The 15303-nt window shown below is 43.8% G+C and overlaps 1 protein-coding gene across 8 annotated transcripts in view; it reads left to right on the forward strand.

Moving 5' to 3' along the window:
• The window catches only part of SYNE3 (spectrin repeat containing nuclear envelope family member 3), a 77845-nt gene that overhangs the window by 20047 nt on the left and 42495 nt on the right, over positions 1 to 15303 (forward strand). For all 8 annotated transcript variants that reach the window (XR_014228794.1, XM_082317887.1, XM_082317889.1 and 5 more), the window contains 4 exons: positions 5104 to 5261; positions 9032 to 9204; positions 9634 to 9943; positions 15086 to 15247. Coding sequence is in view for 7 of the 8 variants with exons in the window: in XM_082317887.1 (XP_082174013.1) it covers positions 5104 to 5261; positions 9032 to 9204; positions 9634 to 9943; positions 15086 to 15247 (803 nt within the window). In the remaining variant the exon portion in view is untranslated. The remainder of the gene's footprint in view (positions 1 to 5103; positions 5262 to 9031; positions 9205 to 9633; positions 9944 to 15085; positions 15248 to 15303) is intronic.

The raw sequence follows: 15303 nt of genomic DNA on the forward strand, positions 1-15303 counted from the left end.
TGACACAGTCCAGTGTTTTTTCCACATTCAATCCCAGAGCCAAATGCAAAGGGTTATGAAAAGTTTGAAGGATTTCAATAATTGGAAAATGGTCTCCCTAATGGTGAGTGATCTGAATTTCCTGGAGCATTTTTGTACTTTTGTTTTTGTAAGAACTGGGTTCTGGAAACTAGTCAAGTAGTATATGAATATGGGAATCCAAGACATATTGAAACCATTTTAAAGTCTGTGTTGTAAAAATGTAGGGTTTAAAAGAATGTTTAAAATGGGAGTGGTTGTGAGAAATGTTTTAAGAAGTTTGTTGGGTTTTGTTTGTTTGTTTTTTTTTTTTAAAGCAGCATGACTTGGCAGATGGAAAATAGTACATTAGGAAACACTGCAAAATGATAGGATAATCCTAACAAAAAGACACCACACTTGCAAAATAACTTTAAAAGCTCTCAATAGTGCATTACAAATATTAAATAAGTAAATCTCACAATACCCTAGTGAGAGTTATTAGATGCACTAGAAAGATTGCTGAAGTAGCTGTACTTAAGGAAGAAGGGCTCAGAGAAATTCAGCCCCACAACTGCTGGGTGGATCCCATGGAGGATGACCTGTGCCTTTCACTGTGTCAGGGTCTGCCGTGGAGACCCAGGCATCTCCACGTCCCTCAATGGCACTGCTACCATGTAGTGGCTCCAAGAACTATAAGGCAGAGCAGTCAGCTAATTAATTTATCTGCTCTTTCAGCAAGACAGCTCCAAGACCAGAGCTGATATAAGGCTGCCTCTGTATCTCTTCTCTTCAGCCCAGCCCAACAGAAAGGGGGCATAGCTCAGGAGCCGAGCAGATTTTATAAGCAAAACGCAGCTTGCTGTTGCTTTGGATCTCATTACTTCATGTTGGGGTATTGAGCCTTTGGCCCATGGGCAAGCTAGGGGGACAGCGTGTGTGCCCCCGGGGCCTTGCCAGCTGCTCCTTCTCCTCTGGGAGTTTGGGAACAGGCGGTGGGTCACAGTCCTCTGACTTCCCTCCTCGCTCAATGGTTTTGTGCCTGGATGAAAGAGGGGGAGAGGAGTGATGCTGCCTTGAGACAGGTGTGTGTTGCCACAGGAGTTCATCTTTCCCTGTTCCAAAGGTGCAGGTATTCTGTGCGTGGTAACCGAGCCACAGGTGGCCCAGTACAAGCCCTGCTTGTGCCGCGGGTGTGCAGTGGGTCTGGCAAAGCAACTGGGCGAGGGCTGAGGCATCGTGCCCTCTGTGGCACTGAAACATGTGTGCCTACCCAGACACTGCCAGCCAGTGTTTTGGGGGCCATGGAGGGTGATTCAGAGAAGGTAGGAAGACTAGTATTGTGGAAGAGGTTCAGCTAAAGGATTCTGGAGCTAATCTGTGTCTTATATTTTCGTGTTCCTGAAACGTGCTTTTTATAACCTCTGGACGTGCTGCAGGAGCTGTCCTGGGTCAGTTATGCTCAGCACCCTCAAATACGCTTCTTCCTTACCTCTACTAAGTAACTGTGTTATTGCACTTGGACAAATAAAACTTGGTTTTGATCAGCATCTCATTATCTATGCCAGAATTTCTTAGGCATAGTTATTATTACCCTCATTTAGTAACATGTATAGAGATGCTAAATACTTTCTGCAGTATAAATACGCCTTCCACAGTATGAATTAATACACCGATTCAAGTGGCATTAAAATGAAAAGCTGTTTTGAACAGCTACATGCATTTGAAAATTACTATGTTAAAAATAATTTTGTACAAATTGCTCAGAGGATCGCACCTGTGATTAAGGGGAGGCTTTCCCTGGCACAGTGGGTCCTAGCGACTGAGCCTGCGACCTGGGACAAGGGCTGTCACACCATGGTACAGGTGGCCCTAATGGTCTGCTGCTGTTGCAGGTTGGTCTGTTAATGCTGGCTTTGCACAGCTGAACAGCTCAGGTCTGTTCCAGGAGCTGCTATGTCTCCTTTGGATTTCTTGCACTGATCAGAGCCCTGTGTTTCATGTCCAGAAGTATTGCTCAATAATTTAGTTGCAATGATGCAGCAGAAATAGTGTAAACACTGTTGATTCATTAACACTTAACCAGTAATCATTTATCCCAGCTTTAGGAGCATTTGCAAAGAAATGACAGATATTGCCAAATTTCAGATAGAGTCAACAGCTGTTCTTCCTCCCAAGCAGAAAACAAATCAGAAAACATACTTTTTCCTTGCAGATATCAACCTGTGCCTTTAATGCCTGGGAAGGGTGCACAGGTTCCAGAACAAAAGATTTAGGGACACTGTAGCTGATTGATTGCTTCAGCCAGGGCCTGGCTGCCCAGCGGGGAGGAAAGAGGGAAGACAGGACAAGTCTGTCTCAGCAGGCAGCCCAAACCCATGTCAGGTATTGCAGGTCATAAGGTTACCACGAAATCCGCCTGGGCCTTGGGTCAGAGTCCATGCTAAATTTAATCATCTTTATGGTGCTAGCTGTAGGAATGACTTGGTCAAAATCAGTCAACGATGTTATGCAGACAGTTGGAGTAACAAAGTGCTTCTCTTCCTTTGCAAACTGGTGATCTTAATATTGAAATAACATTTTTCATGGCTTCCTGCGTTGGCTGCTTACGTGGAATGCCTGTGTGTGGGATGGTGGTCCATGTATCTGTGGGTTTTGGACAGAAAATCCTTGTGCTCAGAGGAGAGCAGCATGAGGGCAGAGTGTGAGTGGGGTTTTCTTCGTGTTAGATGACAGTAGGTTTTCCACATAGTTAATGTTTGATTGCCCTGTACTTTTTGTGAGAAATAGGACTAGGATAACATAATGTTCTCTATTGGCTCCTCCATAACTGGAGTCCTGAAGCCAGTTTTAAATATGATATGGATGTTGCCAGGAATAGAAACCTTTCCTAGGAAATGAATGCCACTCCTCATCAGAGTCTATCCAGCAAATGTACCATGAGTTTTTGTTCACAATAGCATAACTGGAATCGCCACAGCTTACACTCACACATTCAGAAACTATTTGTCCAGAAATGTATGTATGTAACAGGGAGAGTTGTAGGGGACAGTCCCTCTATGGCTGGCCAGATATAATGAGAAATGTTAATGTGAAAATGAGTTGATCAGTCAGCTGCAAAGAGATAGTTGCTCTTTTCCGAGGGTTGGATTATTATGGTTCAGAAACATCAGTTCTAGACCAGTCATAGTTGGAGAAAGACACAGCTATCTAGCAATCCACTGAAAATAACATTATTTCTTTAGCTGGCTTCATCCTTAGGACTCTTGTGATGTAAGTCAATGATTTTAGCTTTAATTATATAGCCTGTCATATTTTTTATATGAGAGAGGGAGTAGCTGCCCCGTGCCACACCACCCTCACTAAATCCAGTACATCCTGTTCTATTCTTTAATCTTTCCAAGGTGAGGTCACACTTTTTAAAACTGTCTTCCAGCTCTGAGAGTTACAGCTTTGGATTCTGCCCCATCTGACATCTCCCACTTAGGGAGGAATTCCCTCTTCCATGGAAGTGCAGCTCCGCTCGTCTGCAGATGGAGGTCTGGCCTGTCCTCTGCTCCCGTAACCCCCGTGGGTGGGGCAGTGGCTGCTCTGCAGGGGCAGTTCTCTTGCGCTGTTCTGGGACCTGTTGAGCATAAAGCCTGCTGAAGGCTGGGAAGCAACAATTTAGACTGTTTCTGTTGCCAGACATCAGTGTTGCAAACACTAGTGTCTTGTTTCCTCTGGTGTAATGTGGAAGAAAATGCACTGGGAGCTATGGGGGAGGACATGCAATATTGCATGAATCCTTTTACCTCGTGCAGGAACATCAGCGGGATGGTGGGAAGCTTTCTGCCAGTGGGCAGAAGCAGGATGACTCTCCCCTGTAAAGAGTAAGCTGCTGAGAGTTAAAATGGTTACAAAAGACCATTGGTCCAGCTTCGCCAAGGGCCATGCTCTGCCTCTCACACCGAGCGCTTTCTTCCACATGAATTGTCACATGGAAACTGAGTGCGCTGCTGTGGAACTGAAATCTGCACAACAAACTTGAGTTCAGTAATTAACCCTCAAACTCTGTGCTGCAAAAATATTTCAGTGATCAATAACAAAGAAGAAGAATATTTTAATTTACATGAGACGCTGACTGCTTCGCTGGCAGTAGCTGTAGGATGTGATCCAAAACCATTTAATGTTAATGGCTATCTCTCTGTTCACTTCAGTGGAGCTGACCTACAGGGAGCTTTGTTATGATTCATCCTTATTAGTCGAGTATGGCAGTGCCTAAGGGCGAGCGTAGGATGGCTCTCCTCTATTGTACAGGCACCAAGGAGGCCATATGGGCAGCAGAGACCTTAGCTCTAAACAGAGAAGACACAAGAGCACATCAAGAGAGCAAGCTACCATCACACCCACCCACTGATTGGGAAGGGGCAACAAGAGAGAGGGAGGGGAAAATGAAACGCTCAGAGCCTGGTATGGAATAAAAGAGGTGGCAAACGAAGAAATCCATAAGTGTTGATATTCCCATGTGATGGCTTGTGAGTTTTTTGTCTTGGTGGCTGCTGGCCGATTCCCATTGTGTCTGTATGTCCTAGACTCACTGCACGTGCATTCGGATAGCTTCTCCATGGTCTCAGCAGAACAAGTTAACTGAGGGCCTAAGCATCTGATCCTGATCTCACCAGCTTTAAGGGGTTTATATACCTCTAAGTTAAGCATGTGCTGAAGAAGTGCTCTGGAAGGGCACAGGGAGAGTTTTGTACTGCCTAGGCTCTGGGAAGAGACAGAAAGTGTTTGTGATTCGTGCAGGCAATCTGGAATACACCACAAACACCAGATTAATCTAATTTGAAAGCTTTGAATTAAATCTGTTTACTGTAATGGAGCCTCCCACAGTTCCCCACCTTCTTTTTGTTTCCTGGTATATTTTCATTTGGGAAAGCTGCAGTGTGAATGCGTTCTCTGTGCTCGACTGAATCGTGATACTGCTACATTTTTTGGTATTATCATTAAAAAGGAAAGCCACAATATTAGCTTTTCTCCCTTGCTCCTTTAGATTGCCTTGAATGCATTCTTGTTTAGGTCTTAACCAAAACGTACTCACTTCCCTGTTTCTTATCCTTTCAGCTTCTTTGAATGCAATGACTCAGCAGCTACAGGATGAATTTGACAGTAGCGTGGAGAATGCAGAAGCTTGGATGAAGGCCATCCAAGAGAGACTGAGGATCAATGACAACACCAAGGGACCTCGATCTGCCCTAGAAGCCAGACTGAGAGAGACTGAGGTAAGGGAAGAGTGATGTACTGGTTCAGAGATGGCTGTCACTGCTGCCATTGTTACAGCAGTTATCGCTGTGAGCTCTGGAGTTTTCCATTAGCAAACTATCAGCTGCCCCTGCTTGCTGGAATATTGGTCCTGTGTGGATGGGTTTACATCAGTATTCTTTCTAATTTTTCCATCTGTAAAATGTTTACAGACATTGTAGAAAAAGAGGATGGCAATTTGATATCACGAGTTTCCAAGCTTTTCAGATTGATTTGGAAGACTAGCAGCAGGTTTGGCAGGTTAAAATGTTTACACTCTCCTATGAGCATGCTCAAACCTCAAACAATTGAGTCGCTGCTTGAAATAACCAGATAGTGATTTGCAGAAGTCCAGCATGTAGCATAAGAGAATCAGATCACATTAGTGGTCTGTCTGCTCCAGGACTCTGGCACTGATAGAGAAAGATTGCAGTGTCCTAGTAATGGGCTGTTCTAGAGTAATCCCCTTGTCCTTTTCTATAAATCCTGATGATAAGAGGGTTTACAGCTCCCCTTTATAATCTGTCTAATGAAAAGGTAAATGTTTTCTTTTTTTTTCTGTTCTTATTTAATCTCTTGTATAACTCTTCTCATAGAGATCCCATTGCAGATTGTGCCTGCTCTCTTACAGTGATTTCACATTCATTAACTTCAGTTTCATTAGATGTTATCTTGTTCTTGTAATCTCAGAGAATGAAACACTCCTGTTTGTCCCATCTCTGCCATTCATGATTAGAGGGAGTGGAGGTATTTCTATGATTAACATTAAAACTATTTTTATACTTGTATTACCTTTAGTTACAACTAGTCTGTTCTTTACATTAAATGGCCATATCTTTTCCATCATTTTTTACCCAAAAGTCTTTCTTTTTTTGTGTCTACTCATGTTTGGAGTGCCTCTTCTGAAGTTTAACAACTCCAAAAAAAAGCCATTGCAGGCTTACATGGAGGACAAGGTAGTTTACATGATGGTACAGCGATGTCTTCAGCCTTTTTTCCTTAACTGTGGCTCATTGGAGGCTGGGTCTTGCCTCTGGCATAATATAGAGACTGTTCACGGAGTGATGGATGATGGTTAGACTTGCATTTCAATCATGAAAATCTGAAGTATTTCCTCTTGGTCTATAGATTTATTTCTGCCCTTAAATTATTTTCACCCTTTCCTTTTCTCTGGGAAACAATGATACGTACAGTCTCAAAAAACATGCAAGAAACACAGGAACTTGAGTAGGGAGAGCAGTAGTTTGGCAAAGGGGATGCATTCATGGCAGAGAGAACCAGATGCAAGGTTTAGAGGTTTGTGGTGATTTAATATGGCCTGAACGGAAGGCTGTTGACTTCTGTGGGCTTTGGAGGAGGTCTATAACATGCACAAAATCATGTTAGAAGATTTTCTTCAATTCAGATTTTGGGAATTCATCATTCTAGAGCTTAACAAGTGTCTGTTCTCTCTTCCTGTGTGTACCTTATCCACCTTCTGCTCCCTCGTCCTGCCTCCTTTCTGGGCCTGGCTTCCCTGTCTAGCTCATGTCTCCTTGTGATGTTCTCACTGTTTCACCTATTGGCTCTTTTCAAATCCAGTGATCATTTTGCAGTTCCTTTTTTGCATCTGGCTTGCATTTTTTTTCATGCTTCCTTCCTGTGGTTTATTTTCTGTTAATTTGTTAAAGAAAATGCCAGCCAAAGATAGCAATCACTTAAAAAACAGATTTGAAAAAGAAAAATGCCTGTACAGCCACTGCTGTACAGGCTGGATCGTTGGGCCGGGGCCAACTGCATGAGATTCAACAAGGCTCAGTGCCGAGTCCTGCACTTCAATCACAACAACCCCATGCAACGCTACAGGCCTGGGGAGGAGTGGCTGGAGAGCTGTCTGGCAGAAAAGGACCTGGGGGTGTTGGTCGACAGCCACCTGAACATGAGCCAGCAGTGTGCTCAGGTGGCCAAGAGGGCCAATGGCATCCTGGCCTCTATCAAGAATAGTGTGGCCAGCAGGACCAGGGAGGTGATAGTGCCCCTGTACTCGGCACTGGTGAGGCTGCACGTTGAGTACTGTGTTCAGTTTTGGGCCCCTCACTACAAGAAGGACATCGAGGTGCTGGAGTGTGTCCAGAGAAGGGCAACGAAGCTGGTGAAGGGTCTAGAGCACAAGTCTGATGAGGAGCGGCTGAGGGAGCTGGGGTTGTTTAGCCTGGAGAAGAGGAGGCTGAGGGGAGCCCTCATTGCTCTCTACAACTACCTGAAAGGAGGTTGTAGCAAGGTGGGGGTCGGTCTCTTCTCCCAAATAATGAGTGGTAGGACGACAGGAAACAGCCTCAAGCTGCGCCAGGGGAGGTTTAGGTTAGATATTAGGAAAAACTTCTTCACCAAAAGGGTTGTCAAGCATCGGAACAGGCTGCCCAGGGAAGTGGTTGAGTCTCCATCCCTGGAGGTATTTAAAGAATGGATAGATGTGGTGCTTGAGGACATGGTATAGTGATGGACTTGGCAGTGATAGGTTAACTGTTGGACTCGATGATCTTAAGGGTCTTTTCCAACCTTAATGATTCTGTGATTCTATGATTCTATGCTTTCTCTCCGGCTGTTGTTTGCTTTCACTTGCTGGAAAATGTCAGGCTTAGAATACAGCTTTACTCTTAAATTTTTCCTGTCGGGTGATAGCTATGGCTTTTATTTTCTTTCTCTGACCTACCCTTTGCCCTGCTTTCCAGGATTCTTTTAGTCACACTTTTCATAGTAGATAGATAGTTAATCCAAACACCTGTTTGTACGTCACGTGTGTGTGCACATGTGCTGTGTACATGCCAAAAGAACAGTCTTTTCCCAGAATGTGAGACTGGAAATCCAAAGGCCTGTGATTTGGTCTCACCTTTGCAATAACTGACGAGATTTCTTTGAACAAATCCCATGGGCCTAATCTTTCCAAAAGCAGTTGCTGATTTTGAACCTCTCAGTGTTTTCATTATAGAAGCCTTTTCCTTCAAACTTGAGAGCCTGCAGTTTGCCAGGAGTTTGTGGAAGAACAGCAAGAAAAGCTAATCTGATGGTGTCAGAAATTTGGATAAAGTGATGCTGATAGCTGACATCTAAATCAGGACATAATTAATCTGTTACATTTTACAGAAGTTGTGCTGATTTTCCATCTCTGGGTAGAGGAAGAGAATCTACTTAAAATTAGATGGCTTAACTTTCAGTTCCTGGCATTCCAGTTTGTGCAAGATACACGTTTTCACCAATTCATAACTCAGCAATTTGGGGTCAAAGCAAAAGTTGGTAGCAGGCAGAAAATTCCTCTCGTTAATTTCTCTTGGCTTGTGTTCTGAGCCAACTTTTATTTGCAATAGGAAGCCTTTTTAATATGCTTCATGATTTCTTATAGTAGAGCTTAAAATTGAGACATTGCAGTGTACCCTGTGGAGATCACCTCTACACTCTTTGGTGGGTGAGGGAGAACAACTGGTATGTGGCAACATAGTGCTATAACTTTATAACTGAAATGAAAACATAGCCACAGATATTTTTGTTTTCTGTAGCTAATTTAAAATGTTTTTCAATCGCTACATGGTTTTCAATTCAATTGAATGCTTTAGGATGTTTAAGAATAAACAAATCTGAAGAGAAGTTCATACTTCTGTTCAGGACAAGCTTTGCAGCAGGGACTTAATGATTCCTGGGTGAAAACGAAGTTTAAATGGCAACAATTACGCTTGCTTTCTTGTCAGGCTTTCAGTCTCATTTTTTTTTCTCATAGAAAATACGTGCACTGGAACCAGAAGGCAGCTTGAAAATGGACTTGATTCTTGCGAAGGCAGATGCTGCTCTTCGAAGCATCGGTGAGGATAAGAAGCACGAGGTACTATCTAAACTGAAAGATATTAAAGCCTTGTGGGAAGAGACAGCCATATACATTACTCACTGTCACAGGTAAGACAAACATACTCTTTGCTATTTGGTGTGTTGAGGCAGTTGTCTCATCCAGTGCTTTCATAAAGTGCTTCCTGCCTTTCTCTGTGTCTGGACTGTAGATGGCAATCACTGCTAATCCCAGTCCCTTGAGCATGTGGGGGACTGTGCAGGGAGAGAGGGTTGGTGGGACCTCAGTGCTCTCTCCCCTCACAGCCAGCCCATCTCATGGTCTTGAATGATGAGTTCTGCCAGGCACAGGGACCTTTTACAGAATATTTCCTCCCCGAGCAGGGAGGTCCTGGGAAATGAATCCTGACCTTCTGAAGTCAGAGCAGATTAAAATTGCTGAGAACCTTGCCCTTTGCTTTGATGGCCTTTTGAGCTTGCCAGTCTCCACTGCTCCCAGCGTAATTTCATCTAACTCCTCTCTCTTGCTCTCCCCAACAGCCGTATTGAGTGGGTCTGGCTGCACTGGAGTGAGTACCTGAAAGCCCAAGATGAGTTTTACGCATGGATTCACAACATGAGGGTGACCTTGGAGCCTGACATTGAGTTGCAGCTTGGCTTAAAGGAGAAGCAGTGGCAGCTGAGCCATGCTCAGGTTCTGCTGAATGATGTCTTAAATCAGTCAGTCCTGCTGGAAAGGCTGCTAGAGGAAGCTGCTTCCTTGTTCAACAGGATAGGTGACCCCAGCGTTGATGAGGATGTTCAGAAGAAAATGAGGGTGGAATATGAAGGAATCAGGGAAGAAGCTCAGGTACACCTATAAAGAATGGGAGGTGTTCAGATTTCACCAATATACAGTATTCTTTGCTGTCTGCTTCTTGAGTGATGGGGCTTACCTGGTAGGGCTGCAAAAAGAAACAGAGCTGAGGACCCACGTTTTTTCAGTCAATGGTCTGTTTGCAACAGTCACGTCCCAAGATAAGCTGTTAATTGGGATGTTCTTACACTGTACTTTATAACATGCTGTTGTAAAGTAACTGCAAGCTGCTTGCTAGGATCTAGTGAATATTGGTTTAGGTCATCTCTGTATAAAGTTTGAATTGTTCCTCATCTTTCAGTGCATTAATAATCTTTGTATAACCAGATGCAAAGTACCCATTCCCAGAGCCAGGGAATTTTACATGCATGCACCCTTGTTGGAGGATGTAGCGTTGGTCCAGATCCAGAGCTACACTCCCCGCCTGCAGAACTGGGAAACACGGAGGTGGGAGTCAGCTGTGGCCCAACACGGAACTCAACTATCCAGTTCTAGTATCTGAAAGATTTTCACTGCACAAAGATACTGATCCTTGCCTGATGGTAATCTTCCAGCTTGAACAGTTGTTAGATAGGCTGGTGTAAGACATCCTAGTTCATCTTTCAGTGCTGGTGATTTCCTTTGACCCTATTTCTGGGTAAAGATTTCAGATAAGGCTCATACTTTTCACTTCTAAAACTCAGGTGAATAAAGGATTGGACCATGTGGCATGGCCGAAGGGCAGACATCTGCAGATGTCTGGACAAATTCAGTTTCTTACTAGCCTATATCAATAGAAATACTCAAAGGGATATTTGAAATGTATATAGACACATCTATCCCAAACATATAGAGATTAAAATCTAGTCTTTGTCTACAGTGGCTTCCAGGAATTCCATAGGCTGGAATTACCTGGTGCAAACACAAATCATTTTCATTGCACTGGCTCTGCTATCTGCCTCTGTCATAATGTTGCCTTCTGTTTCTTCCCACACCTATGTCCCAGCCCAGAACTGGAGCCTGACAGTTATGTGAGCTCTCCTGCCCTGGGTGCTGTCATACAAAGTTAATTTCAGATCACACTGGAAGAACAACAACATTGGGATGCTCATGCCATTGCTCCGCTTGCTCTACAGATACTTTTTCTGTTTTTAAAAAAAAAACACCCAAACCCCAAAACAACAAAAAAACCCTGAGCTGGCACCTTTTGTGAGCATGAAATACAGATATTTTTTAGCCATAAAGATAAAACTGCTGCTAATAAGTCTCTCCAAAAACCAGAGCATATTTGGAAATTCTGTAACTGCAGCTGCCACAGAGAGGCTGTAAAGCCACCAACAGACTTACGCCTCAACTTTGATTATTTATTTTTCAGGGTAGATCTCTTCATTACAAAGCAACTGGATTTACAAATAAGAAGGTTCCTGGGAATTCAGCTGTTGTCTATCTAGATTGCCACTTAAAATTCTCATTCACTCACTTCTAACCAAGATTTGTCTTTGGTTTTGAAGCAGGAGACAATCATTAGCTATTTTAATAAGGCAGTTTTTTCAAACAAATCATTTGAATACTCAAAGCCAGAATGCGACCTGTCTGAGACTGGTTTTACATAGTGTAATTTCTCTAGCTGACTTGGATACGCGCTGGTGTAAATGAGATCAGGAAGTGGCTCATAGTACTTAGACAAAATATGTCTTTATGTCTCCAGCCAACTGAGATGCTAGAAAAAACTTTTCTTTGGCATTGGTTACAAATACCACATTTCATAGAAGGACGAAGTGAGAGAATCCAGCTAAGAAATGCCTCTTTCAAGAGGTATGGAACAAAGAAGGGAGTTGGGAAGCCTTGGATTTTGCAACTGAAGTAAATGCAGAGTTCATTAGCTAATGCCAAGGTTACAGGCACCTTGGGAATTGTTGAAAAGTATAACACTAGTTAGAGAAACCCTGCCACCTCTTCCAACAGGAGGGAGGAATGAATGAAAGAGACACAGGAGTTGTAAGTGGATTGCTCCAGCCCCTCGCATGATGAGAGGCCAGGCTAAATGTGACTTGCCAGCTGAATGCCAGCTGAATGCCTGAGCTGCCTCCCAGAGGAGGCTCACTGGTGTTTGTCGATTACACTTGTGTTTGAAGAGCATTTTTAGATCCCATGCAGTTGTCCAGCTCTATCAGAAAGCAAGCTCTTGGACAGTGTTTCTTAAATGGTTTGCTTGTGACATTGCTTCTCTGGTATGAGCAAATGGTGGGGTTTTTTTTCTTTCTTAGTGCTAACATGTGTCCTTATCATTCCCAAATTTTAAAAGCACATAATTTTCTTTTAATTACATTAACAGGGATATTTTTAGATGTGGCAGCCATTTCCTACATGCTTTCCCTTGCCTAGTAAAATAACAATATGCAGAGGTAGATGATTCTGGGTTTTAGCATAAATGATGAGTGAACATGGTAAGAAAAGTTATTATATACAGTATGTTTATATTTAGTCAAATATATCAGATATATCAGATATATATATGTCTGAGCACACCAAATGAATTTCAGTCCATGTTGTCTCTGTTAACTGAAACCTAGATATTTATAATGTCAACCCTCACGTACCCTAGAGCTAAGACTGAAAGCACCAGGAAGGGCTACAGGAGCTTTCTGTACTCGAGATGCCACAGAGGGATTTAAATCAGAAACTTCCTTTATGTGCTCTAGATTGCCTTCCAGAGGGGGCTCGTTTGCCTTTGCTTACTGTGAGGGGAGCTTAAGGGAGAGGGTTTCCTATGCTTCCGTCCATCCTCCTTGCGTACCCAGGGCTGGGCGTACCCTGCCCAGACACATCTCTTCCTCTGCGGCCCATGGCAAACCCATTCTTTTCCTGTCGCTGCTCTCACTCTTTCCAGGGCCATGTCCTTGCTTAACGTCTCCTCACATTAACCAAGTGCATGTGGAGATGGAGTTTAATACTGTCCTGCTCCCAGAACAGCTAACCTAACAGAAGCAAGTGACACCATATTTTCCATCATTAGAAAGTTTCCCTGCCTAGCCTTTTTTTTGGGGGGTGGGGGGTGTGCTCAGCCATCTCTTCATAAGCCTTTTGTTTGACAGCTAGCACAGTCTGTCCACATCCATGGCATCTCTTCCTTGACCTCACGGACCAGCAGGAGTATCCAAACTGTGCACTCCTTTGTTTTGGCTGAATAGCCTGGCCAGGGTGGGTCATTTTGACTTCCTTTTTAACCCTCTATATATTAGCGTAAGACTTTTGTGTTTAATAATAGCTCCACTTTCTAATTCTGACTTGCTCCTTTTGGAGCTTCTGTCAGTGCAACAAATTAGCCTAATTCCATGGAATCAATAAGCCTGGGCTAACTTGTTTCACTTCGATGTTTGGCCCACTGTATGATTGCATTCTTCAAGTCCCTAACTTGAGGTCAAGGTGAGAATCATTTAACCTGTATGCACCTCTGCAGATTTGAGAATCAAGGCAAGCGGATTTAGCAAACAAGTGAGATGTCCTGCTGGATACATCTTAGCCACACAAGTCTGCAGTCATAATTCTGCTTTTTGGTCTCATCCAAACCCCTGTTTGCATAAGTGGTGCTATTAAAGGTCCTGCCCTAATAAGTGGGCAGCATTTCATCCTCCATGGGAAGCAGTTGTCCCTTAGCTGTCCCTCTTTTGTCCCAAAGCAAGTCAACTAACTTTAGGGGAGTCACTCTTGATTTGCACAAGTCAGCAGAGATGGCAGTGGCAGTGTGGAAAACACAGACTGGTGTGGTGCCACCTGGAGAGTGGTGGCTTTGTACTACACCGTGGGTATAACCTGTCCCAAAGGTGAAGGGCAAAGTCCCAGAGGGACCACCACCCCACAGCACACGGGAGATCCCATGGTGACTGATGCTGGTGCCACCCTTCTGCTGGCCTGGCTGGAGAAAGGCTGACAGAACGGCGATGGCCCACTGCCACCTCAGGCAGGTTGACGGGTGTGGGGACATGCCCAGAGCCTCCCAGAGACAAGGGAAACACAGAGGGGACTTTGAAACTCTGTCCACCATTGCAACTATCACCCTACGCTCTGTGGACGGCAGCTGGGATGAAGCTCTGCTCAGAGGCACGGGTTGTGTCCCATACTACACAGAATGAAATTCAGCCCGTTGTCTGTGACAGCAAAGCCTTTCAAGGGTGCTGCAAGCACTAAATGGATTGCACAAGGAACAATTTTTTTCTAATGTAACCGTAGTGTACCTCAATTGCTCTTCATGCCAACTGGTGAAGGGCAAGAAAAAATCAGTCTGATTTTGCAGGAAATAATACTTAGGTTGGATATTATACTAGCGAAACAACAGAGCAGGATTCCTCATGATTTGTGTAAAATTTCCTTCAGCAAGGCCTAAACTTCAGCTGACAAACAGGATAGTCGGAGCAAATATGAGTCTGCCTTGTTTTGAGGGGTGCCAGACTGGATCAGTGGGGAGCAACTCATGATGGGCAGGCCCCTGTAAGTTCAGGGATTGTCGGTTCTAGGGTGCACACACAGTAACTCAGAAAATGAAGCCTGCTTCCCATAGGCTTATATTTGCTTCCAGGGTCTGCAGTACCACCACAGGATAGTTTGTGATCTGCTAATTGAATAAGTATGAAAGTTCCTGGGCCACATGATTGAAGGTGATGGTCACTTTCCATACAGCCTGCTTAAATAATGAACATTAAAACAATTTGCATGCCCTTAGCACAGTCTCTCTTATCCTCATTTTGACAGATAAGCAAAGTCAATCTGTTGCGTGCTCATCTTTATTTTTAACCAGCATGAGGAACATAACTGCTTGTCTCCCAAAGTCAAAACCAGAAACAGTCTTCTGTCTCTTTTCTTATTATAATGAAAGAATGGGAAGTTTTGGAAAGGGGAGGCTAGAAATTCACCTGAGAGGATCGTGCAGTTTTTCTCCTCAGAGATTAGCCACTGAGAGCCTGCAGCATGCCCAAGATGGGGACAAGCCTTTATGTCCTTTTGTGTCCTGTTTCTTGAGGTGAACTGTGAATTCCTGTGGAGGCCAACTGCTATTGGGGCTTGCAGAAAGGGACTCCTGTTTATAAATTCTGGGTTAATGTAAAGGAAAAAGAGCCAAATAAGCACTGTCCTCATGGCTTCTGATGTCTCTTGTTACAGAGCAGAGTGAAACTGCTTGAAAAGATAACCAAGGAACATGAGCGGTACAGCACTAACATCAACCAGTTTCAATCGTGGCTGAATGGTGTGACAGAAAGATTAAACTGCTGCATTGGAGAAGCAACCAAGTCTTCAGCAGAGGACAAGTTAAAGGCACTGAAGGTCCTTAAACAATATAATTCTGACAAGGAGCCAGGATTGTGTGTTCTCCATGCCTA

The sequence above is a fragment of the Platalea leucorodia genome (genome assembly GCF_965183815.1).
Source record: "Platalea leucorodia genome assembly, chromosome: 7".
NCBI classification, from domain to species: Eukaryota; Metazoa; Chordata; class Aves; order Pelecaniformes; family Threskiornithidae; genus Platalea; species Platalea leucorodia.